This window comes from Misgurnus anguillicaudatus, chromosome 1 (genome assembly GCF_027580225.2).
Source record: "Misgurnus anguillicaudatus chromosome 1, ASM2758022v2, whole genome shotgun sequence".
Taxonomy (NCBI): domain Eukaryota; kingdom Metazoa; phylum Chordata; class Actinopteri; order Cypriniformes; family Cobitidae; genus Misgurnus; species Misgurnus anguillicaudatus.
Window position 1 is genome coordinate 30,057,034 of NC_073337.2, and position 18,390 is coordinate 30,075,423.

The 18,390-nt window shown below is 36.0% G+C and overlaps 1 protein-coding gene, 1 long non-coding RNA gene and 1 pseudogene across 4 annotated transcripts; 2 read left to right on the forward strand and 1 right to left on the reverse strand.

Annotated features, from left to right (window-relative positions):
- Positions 1–18,390, forward strand: part of LOC129431932 (uncharacterized) — a 496,207-nt pseudogene that overhangs the window by 112,261 nt on the left and 365,556 nt on the right.
- Positions 1,950–3,720, reverse strand: LOC129449599 (uncharacterized). 3 transcript variants are annotated; one of them, XR_012369378.1, is made up of 5 exons: positions 3,633–3,720; positions 3,224–3,318; positions 2,963–3,083; positions 2,771–2,885; positions 1,950–2,631 (listed from the first exon to the last, which is right to left on the reverse strand). It is a non-coding gene; the product is annotated as an uncharacterized lncRNA (long non-coding RNA). The 3 variants fall into 3 exon arrangements; XR_012369375.1 differs by having other exon boundaries at positions 2,963–3,318; XR_012369379.1 differs by lacking the exon at positions 3,224–3,318 and having other exon boundaries at positions 3,633–3,706.
- LOC129432134 (C-type mannose receptor 2-like) lies at positions 9,103–14,740 on the forward strand. The gene is made up of 3 exons (XM_073867345.1): positions 9,103–9,606; positions 10,613–10,950; positions 14,182–14,740. The coding sequence occupies exons 1-3, from the start codon at positions 9,302–9,304 to the stop codon at positions 14,541–14,543; spliced, it is 1,005 nt and encodes a 334-aa protein (XP_073723446.1). The 5' UTR covers positions 9,103–9,301; the 3' UTR covers positions 14,544–14,740.

Here is an 18,390-nt window from a genome sequence, read left to right on the forward strand (position 1 = left end):
GTGTTGTCTGTGGGGCTTAGCGATCTGCAGAATGCTCAGCCAGACGGACTTGATCTTGTTTATGCAAACATTCCCGGCACGTATTGCGCGTAGCCCCGTCTCCACCTCGGATACTCAGATCACATCTCTGTTATGCTATTGCCAGCATACAGACCGCTCATCAGAAGCTCTAAAGCAGATGAAAGCCGGGCCAACAGCAGCCATCTCCGCTTTACATGACTGTACATTTTGATTTTCAAAGATTTATTATAAAAAATAATATTTTTCCCACAAAATGCAATAAATCCATGACAAGTTTTTTTTTTCAAAATGCTATAAATCTATTGAATCAATATATAAATGTGCATTCATCTTTGCCATGTTATATTCAATTAGTTGACTTGTGGTATCCACTGATTAAAAAATAAAAAAACATCAATGGCATTAATCAAACACTTGCTGATAGAGCTGATAGAAAGGCAACAGTAACTCAAATAACCACTGGTTACAACCGAGGTACGCAGAAGAGCATCTCTGAAGGCACAACACGTCGAACCTTGAGGCAGATGGGCTACAGCAGCAGAAGCCAACACTGGGTGTCATTCCTGATAGCAAAGAATTGGAAAATGAGGCTACAATTCGCACAAGCTCACCAAAATTTGACAATAGAAGATTGGAAAAACGTTGCCTGGTCTGATGAGTCTCGATTTCTGCTGCGACATTCGGATGGTAGCGTCAGAATTTGGCGTCAACAACATCAAAGCATGGATCCGTCCTGCCTTGTATCAAAGGTTCAAGCTGCTAGTGGTGGTGAAATGGTGTGGGGGATATTTTCTTGGCACACTTTGGGCCCATTAGTACCAATTGAGCATCGTGTCAACGCCACAGCCTACCTGAGCATTGTTTCTGACCATGTCCATCCCTTTATAACCGTAGTGTACCCATCTTCGGATGTCTACTTCCAGCAGGAAAAATCATCTCAGACTGGTTTCCTGAACATGGCAATGAGTTTACTGTACTCAAAACGGCCTCCACAGTCACCAGATCTCAACCCAATAGAGCACCTTTGGGATGTGGTGGAACCAGAGATTCGCTTCATGGATGTGCAGCCTACATATCTACAGCAACTATGTGATGCTATCATGTGAATATGGACCAAAATCTCTGAGGAATGTTTCCAGTACCTTGTTGAATCAATGCCACGAAGGATTAAGACAGTTCTGAAGGCAAAAGGGGGTCCAACCCGGTAGTAGTAAGGTGTACCTAATAAAGTCATCAGCTGGTTAGGGAAACATTTGTACCCTTTTTGAAAGAAGGCTAATAAGTTGAATCAGGTGTTTCTAATAAGGAGACATCTAAAACCTTCTGGTAGGGGGTCCAGGACCAGGATTGGGAAGGACTGTAATAGACCCCTTCAAAGTTTGTAAACATTGAATGACTATCGGGTGTGTGCGCAGCATGGTGTCAAACTGTTCATACCATTTAGGCTTTCTAGTTTAATCTAACAGGGCTGAAAAATGATGACTTACCTGAAATGAAGTGAGCACTACAAACACAAGCCTCTTTGATATTTGCTTTGTCCCAGTCTGCACGTTTAATTGCTTGCAGCCACAGATGTTGGATTTTTTTTTTTTTTTAGATTCTGCAGGAATCCCGAAAAACTTAACGGCAGACCTGGTGAGATTTTTAAAGCCCACGACGCAAGTAGGCATTTTTGACGATACACAGCAAAATCACTGGTGTTAAAATAACACCCACGGTGTCAAATTTAACACCGGCAAAGTGTGTATATGTGTCCACACTACACTGTGTTAATTTAGTCAAAAGTGTAGTGTTAATTTAACAACACCCATTATATGTTAATTCAACACTCAATATTGTTAAATTTTACACTTTGTTCAACACTATTCATTGTTGTTTCCACACTACACTGGTGTTGGCACACAAATACAGTGTTAAAAATTAACACTCCTAATTTAAGGTCAACACCAGTGTAATGTGAATTCAACAATGTTAAGTGTTAAAATACTGATTAATAGCCACTTTTGTTGCTAATGGGTTGTTTCTATAAAAGACAAATGACAAGAAATATTGCAAAACCTCTTTTTATTAAAGTACATCACATTTAATATTTAAATTGATACAAACAACACTTTTCATTTAACACTGCTTATTTAAATACCTCAGCTACAATTAGAAACAGAATACAATATGGAATAATAAAAGTTATCTTATACCACAGCGCAGTGACATGAAAACCACTTATTATAAAGTCTTTAATAAATCAAATGAGAGTTAAAAAAAATTAGCCACCCTACTCAAAACTTGAATATTAAAATACACTGCAATTACCTTACTGGCAGGCAGAAATGCTTATCCTTCACAATACTAAAGATTTTTCCATAACAAAACAGACATTTCAATTCAAAAGACGTTTCATTTTTCTTAAATACGTTCCAACCTGGTATTAAGTTCTGTAGTTGTTTTACTCATGATGTAGTGGAAGGCTGCATCAGTGGTCTTCATCATGCAGGGAATGGCTTTTTGGTCCAGAATGATGCAAAAACTCTGGATGCAACTTCTGTTCCCAACGCAGAGCAGGCAGGGCTGTGCTGATTCATCCACCTCAAAGCATGGATTGATGCTCATCACCTAAGAGTGTTTTAAAAGAGTGTATTTGATGAATGTATTTGATGTGTATTTATGAACTTGTATGCATTTACATGGGGTGAACAATGCAAGCAAACTAACTGCTGAATAAACAACTAGAACAAAATACCAAAAAACGTACACAGCACAATCAGTAGCTTCAGTTGCACATTGACCCTCTCCAGTCTTTCTTCCTTTCACAAATTAAGGCAAGAGGTGAATGAGCCAGGGAAGAGCTGCCACATCAATGTCCCATCCTAGCAAAACAGAATTTAAACACCATGAGTATACAGTTAAACTTTAAAACCTTAAAAGCAAACCCATGTACACTTACCATATTTAAACTATTGTTGACCAGACAGAGGGTCATCCATATCTTCATCAGGATATAGTCTGCAATTATCCTTTAATTGTTGTATGTTGGCTATTTTGCAATACATCGCCTCAGCATATTTCTGCAGATTTTCAAAGACAAAAAGAGTCAAGAAAATACCAAAAAGGGTGCAGTTTTAACCGTTATTTGAATCAAAATCATCTCAGTATAACAAATCATGTTAGAGACAGTGTACAGTACTAATGTACTCTGTGTACTCACATAACTAGTTGGTAAGCTCTTATCCTCCAAACTGGGTTAAGGAATAACAGTTCAGAATTCATGGGTATGCCGTATTCAAATAGTCTGGTAGGGTCCTATCACAAAAAAATGACAATAAAGACTCTGAAAACTCAACATTCTTTTTATATTAAAAACAGCACTCAAGACAATATGAATCTTCATTTATACATTTCCAAATTAGTAATCAATTTGATTGCTATTTAATATGATATCAATAGCAAAACGATGTATGAGAAGATAATATATTTTTATTAAAGTTGGCAGCAGGTCATGTGACTTTCTTGCCAGATTAATAACCATAATATGTACAAAACTATACTAAAAAGATTGGTTAACTGTTCAGTTATGTCAAATAAAATGATTAACATGTATAAATATATAAACTTACCTTCTGTAATGAATTTATATAAGTATTAGCAGTCGTTTCTCATTGGAAGTCATCCATGTCAGGTCTTCTTTAATAAACTTCAATAAAACAGCATGTCTTTTGAATAATGTGAAGCACTCAGTGTGTACTTTTACCAAACTAGCATTTATAATGACAGAAAAACAAATGTTTGCCATACACGTTTACACTTTCGTATGTATTTGCCATTTGCATCTGTCTGACATCTAGCGACACAAAAAGCTTACAACACACAATGCATCCAATCCAGCAATCTGTGCATACAAATGATGATATATAGTGAGGTTTTGGTAAAATGAATTGTTGGTTTGGTGATATTTCCCCTGTTTGCATACATCTTGGAAAAACACATGGCAATGCGGTTGCGGTTTTCTCCGTGTTTTTCAGTAATTTGAATAATTAACCGTTATCCGTGCACTCGCGTGCATGTAAACGACCTCGTTAACTCACGGTATCTAGCCTATATGATTACCTCATAACGAGCATCATATGGTGAATAAACGAGCTTTCATTTAACTTAATTTCATATCTTCAATTTGTAGTGCATGTCGCGTTTTATCATGGTTCAATTCTTTCATTCATATCTCCTGTTAATATTATCCTTCTTGGATTAAACTTTTAGCTAGCAGTTTAACTTTATACTAAACTAACAAGGGAACAACGTAACACAAGGTAGCTGTGATTAAACTGAACCAAATAACGAACAAAAAGGAAATAAAATGGGAAAAATATCTTATTTAGGTTTTTTGGCATATGGCTGCGTAGAGTCAGACAGAGAAATAACAGTTTAATTTAGCTAAACCAAGTGAATATTATGAGATTTACCTGCTCTCTTCAGTCCTCCTTTGAAAGAAAATGGCGGTAAAATCCCTGACAGGAAATGTTTAGTGGAGGCGTGGCTTGATTTACACCGCTCAGAGTGAAATCTGATAACACCCTTGTTTTACACCGACACTGTTGTGGATATAACACTGGCCTAGCAATGGCAGTGTTGTTTTATTACCAGATAGTGTTAAAACAGCATCAACACTGTGTATTTAACACCATCCCTGAAAATTTAACACTGGTGATTTTGCTGTGTACCGAATAATACGCAACTTAATTTGCTGTAATGACTTTTCTGACCCCGACATCCACAGTGGGTACCGCCTGTGACGTGAACTGTGAAGGGGTTTATACACACACACCAAACGAAATGCAAAAACGTGAATCGGACAATAGGTGCTCTTTAAATGAAACAAAAAATCAACATCTAAACCTCAAAAAGAGCTTTTATACGCAGGAAAAGAAACACTATCACAAATAACACTATCAGAAATAATGTTTTATAATAGCTTTAGTGTTTCTCAGAAAAGTTAAAATATACAAAATAGGTTGAGAGAACATTGAACACAAAAGATGTTTTGATAAATGATGGTAATGATTTCCATATTTGTTTTTCCTGCTATGGAATTTAAAATAGGATTCTGTTCTTCTGACACATATGTATAAAGTTTGTTTACTTCCCTTTATCATGAGGCGTGTGCTCTTTACCATCTCTTTATCCTGTTCACGATCTCCACTGAACCTGTATTTCAATATCTGATGAAACATTTTTTTATCATACTGCCATTAACTGTTATCGACTCTCTTTAGTCTGTATCTCTCTCTTTGAGTCGTTCGTAACAGTTGTGGGGCCCTGTTGCAGTGTAGGAAAAGTGGGTTAAGCAAAGGAAAGGAAGTTCATTGTGTTGCACACTTCTTGCACACAGTAGACTTAAAAAAAAAAAATAATTATAAAAATATTGAAGAGCCTGCAGTTGAGCTTTATGTCTAGAAACACTCACGTTAATATGCAAATACAAGGACCGAACTAAAGTTGCATTTCTGTCAAGTTGAGTTGTTTATCATTACAGCAACAACATGCAAAATTAAGATATGTGGAAAAACACCAACAAGGAACTAAAATATTAAAATGTTACACAAATTATGTGCAGATATATCACAATGACATACTGAAACACAGACAGATAAACAGAAGATTCAGGAGAGAAACACACAAACTTAGAAGTAAGAACTTTATTTACTTTCTCATTCCTATTAATATAATATTTATGATATCACAGTGTTTTATAAGGATTGTGTATTAATTTTCAATGACTATAAATGAAACTTTATAAAGAATTGATGAAAAGAGATCCAGTAAATGAAATGACTTTTTAATGTGTTCATTTGTGTTCATATAGACTTACTTAACTTTATCCATATTTATAAATTGTATGCATTTATTTATTCAGGCAATAAAATTCACCCTACATCAGATCCAGTGGCTGGTGCACCTGAAAATCGTTTAGTGCAGAACCACAGCTACCATTGTCATATTGTAAGACAACATAAAGTCTTTGATCAGTGTATGACATCAAAGTACCGCAAGAGTAAAAGTGTATGAAAGTATTTGTAAGTTTACCTCACTCTCGCGATACTTTAATGTCAGATCAACTGATCTGCAAAACACTGCATGAAATCCTGCAGAAAAAACAGACCTGAGTCACATGAGAAAAAAAAGATTTTGACAGCTGTAAACATAGCTTCACTCTATGAGTCATGATTGTCTATTCGTGATGATAATTTATAATAATTTAATTAATTAAAACAAATTTATTTCTAATATTTTCTTTCGTCCTCAGAAATGGATCAAACTCTTTATCTCAGACTTCTTATTGGTGAGTTGTTGTTTCTGGATTTATTTTTGTTTTATTAAAATTTACTATAAGTGTTTGATTCTTTAATAAAATAATCAGAAGAAAAATAAGGAAGGATGTGAAAAAGCATTTGAACATATTGGTCTGGTTTCACAGACAAGGCTTAGATTAAACCAGGATTAGTTTTAGGTAAATTAGGACATTTTAGTAGTTTTTATAAATATGTTGTGGATCAGAAACTTTACTAGATAAACAAAACAATGACACTGATATATTTTAAGATATGTCAGGGCAAGTGGTTTTCAAACATGCTTTTCAGTCTGGGACTAGACGTAAGCTTTGTCTGTGAAACTGGATCTTTAAATAATATATTGAGAGTGTTTTTATAGCGTGTGGTGGCACGCTTAGAAATTGCAAACTACTTGAATAATTATTTTAGAAATAAGCAATAAATGATTGATTTATCATTTAAACAAACATTACCTCACCTATGAGCGATAAACAATGTTACTTTGAAATTAGTAAACTGAATGTAAAAACATAAAAAATGAATATATTGTCACGGAGTGACTCGATGGGGCGGAACCAAAGTGAGCGGGAAGAGGTTCCGCCCGGACCCGTTTGCACAAACACCGGCACTTCCAAATTTCCCGGGAATCCCCAAAATCGAGAGGCATCCAGCTGCAGCCCCGCAGACTCACTTCTTGCTAGACACCATTGGCTGGACACCAGTGGATGGACAGCTGACGTCATTTCCGTATCGTCATTCACTTTTCAAATTTGACGCGCCATGCACATGTCAGCGGTAAGAAAAAATAAGAAACCATTGATGATTTATCGGTCATGTCAGAATTCAAATGCACAAACTAGCTAGCCAGTTTTAGGGGGCAGAAATGAGGTGTGGTGTGCACAGTGTGCAATAGTTTATTTGAAACTGTTCCATGTTTTATTTTCTCTTGAAATCGGGACTTCCCCCACACAACCTTACGGGCCTGATTGTTGCATCTTCATTCTGATGGTCAGATTTGTCTAATTTTACTAAGATGCGTGTAATTTCCAATAAATATTGCAAAACCACGAAGTGTTCATTTGATCTGGATTGTTTGTTAAATTGTCTGATCATGTGAATCTACGTATATTTTAAAAACGTGGTTACATAAAAAAAACCTGTGGTCGATAAACATGTATAAGTCTGTTGTAATGACAAAACGTTATGGTCCATTGATCTGGCTGAATTTAAGTCACAAAAAAATAGTGAAATGATCTGAACAATATAACGTTATATTTTCAAGGTGGTTCTTGTGAATGCAGTTTGCATGAATTATTGATGTTATAATATTAATCATATTATTAAGAATTGTTTTATGTAAAGAGATATGATAAAGATCATATTTCAATTTGCACACAGATTTTATATGATATATTTTAAGTCATTAAAGTAAATACGGAAAAGACGTGTGCAAATAAGCCTGCAAAGAATGTCTATCCACTGGTGAAAACCGAAAATAAATTTGCTATAGGTGAAAATATAAAATAAATATGCTGTCTATCCAGAGGTGAAAATATGAAATAAAATTGCTGTTCATCCAGCGGTGAAAAAGGAAATTAGCGGCGAAACGGAAATGACGTAGGCTGTCTATCCACTGGTGTCCAGCCACTGGTGTCTAGTCGGAGGTTAGTCTGCGGGGCTGCAGCTGGATGCTATTGCCGAAATCACCGAAATGAGACACAGCTGTACAAATGACGTGGCAAACGAAGATTGGGTGAGTCGCGCTGGAGAAAGGTGTATATAAGGGGAAGTCAGAAGAGACAGGGGGTTGTTCGGTTGCGTTGGACACACGCTGGGAATAGCCGCTGGGCTGAGTCGTGGAGAAAGGAAGGCAGCATTGGGCGAACGCTGGAGAACCAAGAAGTCCTTCCACGCAGGAAGTGGGCCGAGGACGAAGGAGCTCCGCCCGGCCCTTGCCCTGCTCTCCCTTGGCTCTACGGAACCAGACTTCTCCCCTCCAACGTCCCTTGCCCCGTAGTTCCCCCTGAGGGCGAGAAGAGAAATTTTAGACTTCCCTCCCCATTTACCCTTCTGATTTTAATTAATTTAAATAAAGTTTACTATTTTATATTTTACTCATCTCTAGTTTGTTTGGTCATTGGGGTGCTTTTGGGACCTCCTCGAGGTGGAACTTTGGGAGGAGCGTGACGCACATAGTCTGTGGTCCGCTCCGGTCTGTGACAATATGAACATATACTGTACATTGCTGATATATTAAACATTAAACAAGTGAAATTTCAATGACCAATAAAGAAAAATTAATCTACTGCATAAAGATTAAAAAAACGATTTTAATGTATCTAATACTGTGAAAGATACTTCATATTTGATGAAATATAAGGATATTTAACAGAAAACAATCAGATAAGAAACATTCATCATGCTCATTGTGAAGGACATTTGCCAGATTTAGTGCAGATAACAAATGATTGGTGTATTTAGATCATAAACTGATCTGGTGCAGGTTTTACTGCAGTGTTGGGTGTTGAATTGAAGCAAGGAAAGAAATGCCTATGATCACTTACAGTGCATTCAGAAATGTAAATTATATAATGAAGTGAGGAGGGTCTGAATGTATGTTTTTACAAATTATTTACATTATGCACATGTAAAACTAATAAATATGCAAATAAACTAAATATAAAGCATGGTGTTTATTTGAAATTATTTATTTTATTTATTTTGGTGTAAACTTAAGGCAAGATGTTGACCTAGAAAGATTATTTTGTTTACTGCATGTTTATTTTGTCATCCTCTATTCCTAATATCAGTTCTTAAATGTTTTTCTGGACCTCAGAAACAGCAGCAGTGCTGTAGGGCACCGTTATGAAGATCCTAATAAATAAACACAATAAACTCTTTCTTTCATCGCTCTCTGTTCATTATCTGAATGCATTCAGTGCCGCTATCACCACATAAACATGAAGATGACCTGGACTGAAGCTCAGAGATACTGCAGAGAAAACTACACAGATCTGGCCACAGTCAACAACATCAATGACATGAATCAACTGATGAAGAGTGTGAATCTGAATAAATATGTCTGGATTGGACTGCATAGATCACATGTTTATAAATGGAAGTGGTCTCTGGGTGATCCTGTAAATTATACAAACTGGTCTAATGGAGACTCAAATGGTCGAGATGATTGTGTTTATATGAGAGATGGATCATGGTATCATCAGGACTGTAATATGAAGAAGAGATTCATCTGCTATAATGGTGAGTGAAGCTTCATAAAATAACATCAAACCTTCACTTAATAAAACATCATCAGATGTAAACTTTACAAGACAACAATAATAAACATCACACAAACACAAATATCATGTGGGATTATGTTTGACACATTCACTCTTCTGTAAACTACAGCAAACTACAAAACACTCAGATCAGTTTATTAAATCAACTTCATTACAAAACATTGAACGAGAATGATAAACATGCTATCCACAGTTTCATTAAAACTAAATTTCACTGGGTATGTAAGTGTTAAACCTCTGTGTGATAAACGCATTGATTCCCAGACTGGTGGTACAAAAATACAAAAAAACTTTGTGAAATGTACCATTAACTTTATTATTCTTATATTCCATACAACAGTCAAACAAGGCATGTTCTTCTCACAGACAAAATGGCCGCTCCTTCTAGTGTACAAACAGGATCCCTACTGAAAAATCCAGCTAAGACCAGCATAAGCTGGTGAGCTGGTTTTAGCTGGTCTCCAGCTTGGTTTTAGCTGGTTTTGCTGGTGTAGGAAACTGGTTTTGCTGGTGTAGCAAGCTGGTCTAGCTGTGTTTTGGTCACATTTTAAGCTGGTCTAGCTGGACTTTGCTGGTCAGGCTGGAATACCAGCTGGCCCACAAGCGTGACCAGCTTTGTCAGGCTGGAAGGACCAGCGTAAACCATCTTAAACCACCTTAAACCAGCTAAAACCAGCTACCAGCTTATGCTGGTTTTAGCTGGATTTTTCAGTAGGGTATGGTAGTCAGCATGTGCCAAAAAACTTACATTCATGATATCCAATCAAACCCCATAGCCCCATCTTTTGTGGTAAAAACTTAAGTGTCAAGCATAACTCTACATGCTGTGCATGTTATTTATTGACAGCACACATCTGGGTAATAAAGAGAAGCTATTAAAAATAATTAAAAAGGTGTCTACAACTGCATACAAACAGATCAAAGAAAGAGTCAAAGTAAATCAAATTTATTTTCTTAAACAGAGAGCAGTAAAGGATTCATCATTAATGGTTCTTCAGTATCATGGAGAGACGCTCAGATCTTCTGCAGACAGCATCATACTGATCTGATCAGTGTGAGGAATCAGACTGAGAATCAACAGATTCAGAAGATCATGAATGACAAAGACATATCTGAAGTCTGGATTGGTCTGTTCAGTGAGTCATGGGAGTGGTCAGATAAGAGCGACTCTGGATTCAGATACTGGGGTTCTGGTCAACCTGATAACCGTGGTGGTATTGAAAATTGTACAGCAGTCAGAATTAAAGAGCAGGGACGATTGCATGATGCACCTTGCAGTGACTCTCAGACCTTTGTGTGTCATCAAGGTGAGTAATTAAAGCCAATGTGTGTTTGATGACAAATTTTTGTATGTATGACCAACTTTACTCAGTATAATCACTTCTTACTATTCTTGTACTAGTTACTACACAGTAAAAATTAGCTTGACAAATTAAGTTTTGGTTGTATTGTTCTGGAAGAGTGTTATAAATAAAAGCTGATCACTGATTTGTAATTGTGTCATCTATTGGAAGGCCAGATTAAGGACTTTTGCTTTCGCAAAGAATCATACAGAATCTCCACAGTATGGTGACAGCATCAACACTACAGCCCTATACGAAAGACACACCCACATTCTTTATGTATACATTTGGATGGCATTATCCAGATATTCCCACACTGTGACTCTATGTTTATGTTGGGGATGTGCATAATCTGCATAATTTAACAGTTTGAACATTAACAGAGGTTTAGCTTTAGATCACATTTTATTGAAAATAAGAGTTTTGATTTAAGTCAACATTAAGGTGATTAGTATTTGCTTTAGTTTTATTAACTTTATTTTCAATTCAGTTTTATTCATATTGCGTTTTTCACAATTGTTTAATTGTTTCAAACCAGCTTTACATTAATAAATGCAAGAAAAAACACAGAAAAGTATCAAAGTACCATACTAGTGAGCCAAGTAATGCAGAGTGTAGGATAGGGCATTTTCTCAATGAATGAATTTGATTGAATTACGGTGAAATGCTGCCACATCCAAAAGCCAGAGAACGCTTTCATGCAGAAACACCATTTGTGCCACAACCATTGCAAACACTATTCCAGGAAATGTCAAGAGGCATATTAGTATCACTGTTGTTCAGATTGTTTAAAGTATTTTCATGATTATTTTCAAGAATATTTTGAATGATTGTGTTTGACAAATGTTGCTTTTTTAAATGCACGTTGTAAGCGACTTGGACTCATTATGATTTTAGATTGATAAGGACTTCCTACTGATCAAAGACCTGTAGTACATGCACAAGCTGGGCATGAAACACAGAATTGAAGCCTTGCGATTCAGAATAGATTTCAGACAGGTATTTTTAATGGGAAACGCAATGCATCATCACAGCTGTAGTATAAAAGAGAGTTCTAAGTTAATCCAATGTAAGCTGACTCCCTAGGGATTGAAAAAAACAAAAAAAAAACCAGACAAATTATGTGAATGCTTTGTTTCGGACAAGCTAACTATTGCGAGATAAGTATATTTACAAGATGAGTTATGTGAATGCTTTGTTAAAGAAATATGTCTTTATTTTAGACTTAAAGGAACACGCCCACATTTTGGGAATTTAGCTTATTCACCGTATCCCCCAGAGTTAGATAAGTCCATACATACCTTTTTCATCTCCGTGCGTGCTGTAACTCTGTCTGACGCAGCCCCCGCTAGCTTAGCTTAGCACAAAAACTGGAAATGCATGGCTCCAGCTAGTATACTGCTCCCAATAAGTGACAAAATAACGCGATCATTTTCCTATTTATGTGTTGTGATTTGTATAGTCAAACCGTGTACAAATAACAAGGTGATATGAGACACAGCGATCTTTTAACAGTATACATACTGAGAACTATATTCTCTGAAGACGAAGCACTGCCGCATGGGCGGAGTGATCTGCTCGCAGCACACGAGAAGCCCCTGGTGAGGAGCAGAGAGTTCGGTCAGAGTTGTGCAAATCACTCCGCCCATGCGGCAGTGCTTCGTCTTCAGAGAATATAGTTCTCAGTATTTATACTGTTAAAAGATCGCTGTGTCTCATATCACCTTGTTATTTGTACACGGTTTGACTATACAAATCACAACACATAAATAGGAAAATGATCGCGTTATTTTGTCACTTATTGGGAGCAGTATACTAGCTGGAGCCATGCATTTCCAGTCTTTGTGCTAAGCTAAGCTAGCGGGGGCTGCGTCAGACAGAGTTACAGCACGCACGGAGATGAGAGAGGTATGTATGGACTTATCTAACTCTGGGGGATACGGTGAATAAGCTAAATTCCCAAAATGTGGGCGTGTTCCTTTAAATTGTTCCTCACAAATTAAGTTAAACAATTTCAACTTGTTTTTATGTCATGTAATATGTCATGTATCATATGTCAGAACTTGCCTAACCAAGTTGATTAAGCTTAAAGGGTTACTCAAAGTTATTCCATGATTTACTTACTCTCAATCAATCCGAGATGCATACAATATGTCCATAATCTTTCACACATTTAAAGTAATTTTAGTAAATGTGGCCCTTATAGCATGGGTCTTTAACCGGGGGTCCGTGACAAAACTGCCAAATGATGTTTAATCACAAGCTATTTTTGGTTTAATACGTAAAACATATGTGCAAAACGTTACAACCAATGTGCCCTTTAAGTTGCGCATGTGCACGGCCGCATAAGGTACCGCGTTCAGTTCAATTTTAGCCTGCGGACAAAAATATAATATCTGAAGACGAACCGCCCACTTAGCAGCAGTTGCGTCAGAAAAAGCATCATAAAACAGATAACAGAAACACTTTATAATAACTCCACACTATGAAGCATTAGTAAAGCATTAGTTAAGCATTACTAAATAGTCAATTCTTCATTTATTAAACATTAATATACATTAGTTAGTAGTTTATTAATGCTTTATTCTTGATTTATAAGATATATATATATATATATATATATTGATATATATAATGTGTTTAAATGTCTTTTCATACTTTATTTATGATCAATTCATCATTTTCAAATTAATTATTATTTTAATTATAATATTATTATAATATTATTATTATTATTATAATACAATTTTAAATATGGCAAAATAATTTCACTTTATGTTGCCATCATAAATCATCCAAAAGGTGTTAGTAAGTTTGTTAACACAATGTACTATCCCTCTTTCACTTAACTGGCATGCTTTATAGGTAAGGTTCATTAAGAATAAGGATTTTACAGTGCTCAGGAATTTCTTCTGTGACAAAAGCAAACCAAGTGTCAGGAACAAAGAGTTATCTGAGCAGATGGTGAACTTTAGGAACCGATGTGCTCTGATGTGGACCCATGTTTAATTATTGTTTGGGTCACACACCAGTCTCATCTCAACCTTTCCATTTTATTATCTCTTCCCTCTGCTTGTAATAAAAGTGAGTGTGTGTTTGATGACAGAAGTTTCTTCATTATTAAAATGATCTCAGTTCAGTGTTTGTCGTGTATGTTTTGATCTGATGTGTAGTTTGTGTTTGTTGTGTGTTCAGATAAACTGATATTGATCCAGATGAATCTGAGCTGGTCTGAAGCTCTGAGATACTGCAGAGAGAATCATGTGGATCTGGTTTCAGTTGATTCAGAGGAGAGTCAGTTCATGGTGACTAAAGTGATTCATCGGTCCTCTACTGATGCCGTGTGGATGGGGTTACACTATTACTGTCAAATGAACCTCTGGATCTGGATACGAGGAGAGGCCGTGTGCTATCAGAATTGGGCTTCAGGGAACGAAACAAAACTGATGAACTGCAACACTGAACACAGAGCTGGAGCAGTTCAGTCTGGAGGAAATCATCTCTGGATCAGCCTTCCTCAATCTCACAAACTCAACTTCATCTGCATCAGAAAATAATAAAATATTATCACTTCATTTTTCTAATTTTTTGGTTTTAATTTAGTTTTGTTCTTTAGCAGTAGGCTTCATTTATAAACATATTACAGATTAAATACAACATTATGCCTTAGTTCAGAATCATTGTATAATAAAATATATATTTTCTATTTCAATCTCCTGACATAATATCTTTTCTTATGTTTCTTTAATAACTTTTGAATTTTATGAAGTGAATGTGTTAGTTATATTTTGGGAGTGGGTTAAAGTTCATGATATTTACTCATCAGATGTCACTTTTGTTCTGTTTCATGTGTGAATAATAAAGATTATGAGCTCATATCAGTGTTTAATATGATTTATTTCTGGATCTTAAGTGAGTCAAATGAGTTTAGATTCATTTGATTCTTCTCTTTAGAATTGTTTGGTTGAATCTGATTCTTTAATCTCTGACACAGTGCCTGAATCCGAAACCGCACACTGCCATACTATTAATTTCAAGGATAATTCTGTAATGATCCAGTTCTGTGTTTTTTCTTGTCCTGTCTCTAACTTTGAAGTCCTGTATTATGTGGTCCATGTTTGTAGTTCTGTGTAGTTCTTTTGTTCATGGTCCTCGTGCTGATTGTTTCCCAGTTGTGTCTTGTTATCTGGTTTACCCTGTGTAAATATAGACGGTTTCAGCAGTAACAACATAAACAAGCGGCTGTCGTGGTCCGCACGTAACTTCCGGTAAACTCTGCTAAGAATAAATAACAACAAAGTTCTTTAAACGTAGTTTATATATGTAACAAGCAAAAAACAACACATAGATTATAGGAAACGAAAACTTTTGTTATTTTCGACGAGGCTTTTGTTCAAGAAATCTGTTTAGCAATTAGTCAAACGAAACCGGAAGTAAAGTTCGGATCCAGACTTGCATCGCGTCAGCGCATGTGCGTCTGATGAAACGGTCTATAGACCCAGTGTTTCAGTTGTCTTTTGTCAGTTGTTGTCTATGTAATGTGTTGATTCCCTGTGTCTTGGATTAGCGCGTTTCTGTTTAATGTTCTTTCTTTTATGTTTTTATTTAATAAAACCCTTCATATGGATCCAATACCTCTGCCTTCCTCCAACGTTACAATCTCTATCCTGTCCACGATCTCCACTAAACCTGTAATACAATATCTGACAAAGTATTACTTTATCATCATACTTACTGTTTGCTATTAATAAACTCTTCAGTCTGAATCTCTCTGTCTGAGTCGTTCATAGCAGTTTCTGGGTCAGTTCCAGCATTTGACTTTTGTCATTTCAAGTGTAAATTGTATCACAATCACATGTACATTAGTGTGTGTGGGTAGTTTACAGATGTGGGTTTTCAATACAAATGATCGTCAATAAACCATCCTCACTCTCCTCTAGCTTTATAGTAGCTCAGTGTCTGGTAGGATGAGGATTTATTCAATAACGTTTTGGTTTGGTGGGTAAAACTGACACTAACAATGAAATGAGTTCAAATGAAGTTTGTCTAAAAATGTATTTTAATGATATCCTTCTACAAAATCTACACTACTCGTGCATAAAAAAAACACACAACAGTCATGATGTCAAAGATCCCCAAACTATCTTTTTGAAATGTTAATCTACCAACATGATGATACTGTACTGTATATAAGAAACAATTGTGGTGGGCCGTTGATTTTTTGTATTATTTCTCTTATACCACAGTTACCACAGACATTGTGTTAAATATATAATAATGTTAAATATACATAATGTTAAATATAAGTTATATAGCTGACATTGGCTGACACTCATGTTAATATGCAAATAGTGGGAATGAACTTGCATCTCATATCTGTCATTACAGTAATAGCATGCAAAAGTAATGTATGTGTAATCAAACTTGAAGGAACTGAAATATGAAAATGATGATGAGATATAATATAATAAAGACATACTGATAAACACACAGACAGAGAAACAGAAGATTCAGGAGAGAAACACACAAACTCAAAAGTAAGAACTTTATTTACTTTAAGATAATATTTATGATATCACAGTGTTTTATAAGAATTGTGTATTAATGTTTAATGACTATTAATGAAACTTTATAAAGAATTGATGAAGAATTACTGAAGAGATGTTAACTTTTAGCTTCATTTAACAGCTTTAATATCAGATTCTCATCTTTATTTACTACACATTAAAATAGTTTAGACATTTAAATGAATGAATTTATTGTGATGATCAGAATTATGAACAAACAGAATAAATCAACATCTGATGTTTTCAATATGTTTGTTTTTCAGAAATGTCTCAAACTTTATATTTCAGCGTTCTTCTCATCGGTGAGTCTGTGTTTGTGGTTTTATGTTTGTTTTATAATCTCATGAGATTTGACTCAAACTCTTTCTTTCATATAGTAGGGTAGGAAGGTGGGGTTCACCTGCACCCGAAAGGTATATTTTTTTAACCTAGTTTTTTGTAATCCTTAAGGTGCCTAGAAAAGGAATTTTGATGTTCCCCATCTTTTGTGTCCGTGTTTGATTTTTGGCTGTGAAAAGGAAAACTTGAAATCAAAATAAAATCGGTACAATACATTCTACAGACACAATCCACCCCATTTCCTCTTCGTCTTTGCATGAGGAATTGATAGATATGAGGATTGTCATGATTAGATGATGTATAATGCATAAGAACTCAAATAAACACAAAAAAGTAAATAAAATTGTGACATTGGATCACTGGAACTCCTCCCCTATGGACCCTATTGATATATGTCTTCTAACTTTTGTATTTTTACAGTCTGTAAGATGTCTAATAAACAAACGTTGATGATCCACACCTGACATATTGTCACGTGTATGTCTTTTCTGGCTATATTGGTTGCCTCCCTGGATTTCCAAAAAAAGCAAAAAAGAACATTTACATAATGTCTTTTTCAAACTGGTATATATTTGTAATGCTTCAGGTGTCTGATAAACATATTCCACATTAAAATATTGTGCCAAGTTTTTTCTAGATTTAAATCAATTTGAAACTTAGAGCAATAAGTGTGGTCGAAAGTTAATAACTCTGAAGGCCTTCAGAAAGTCCAGACTTAGCAAGCCCATAATACAGAAAAAGCTGTTTGGAGTAATCCAGTGCCACACTGTATCAGTGCCGGCCCATCTTCCCAGCTTCTCTTTTTTTGCAATTGATGCATGCTAATCATCCTCAAAAAAGAGAAGAGTGATATCGATGGTGAGTCTGAAAAATACTCCTCTACCAAGTTTGAAGCTGCCTTGAAGACATTAAGGAAAAATAAAGTCAACACTGTTATACTATAATAGCTATTTGGCTAGTTGGTGATCATTGCTAATCATGCCCAAGTCAAAGAAACACAAGGAAGAAAATGATAGTGAGTCTGAAGAGTTTAATCCTGCTACAAAGAAATCCAAGAGAGATGATGGTGTCAAATAATAATAATTTGTTACATTTATATAGCGCTTTCCGGCAGCACTCAAAGCGATTTACATATGAAAGGGGGATTCTCCTCAACCACCACCAATGTGCAGCATCCACCTGGATGATGCGACGGCAGCCATATTGCGCCAGAACACCCATCACACACCAGCTTATTATTGGAGAGGAGACAGAGTGATATAGCCAATTAGTATGGGGGGATGATTAGTAGGCCAACGGCAAGTTTGGCCAGGATGCCGGGGCACACCCCTATTTTTTTTCGAAAGACATCCTGGGATTTTTAATGACCACAGAGAGTCAGGACCTTGGTTTAACGTCTCATCCGAAGGACCACTCTGATGGCCATGTGAGAAGTACTATGTGAGATACCTCAGTTGGATTCAACCCAGTAAGAGACTGACAACCGGGTTGTTCTGTA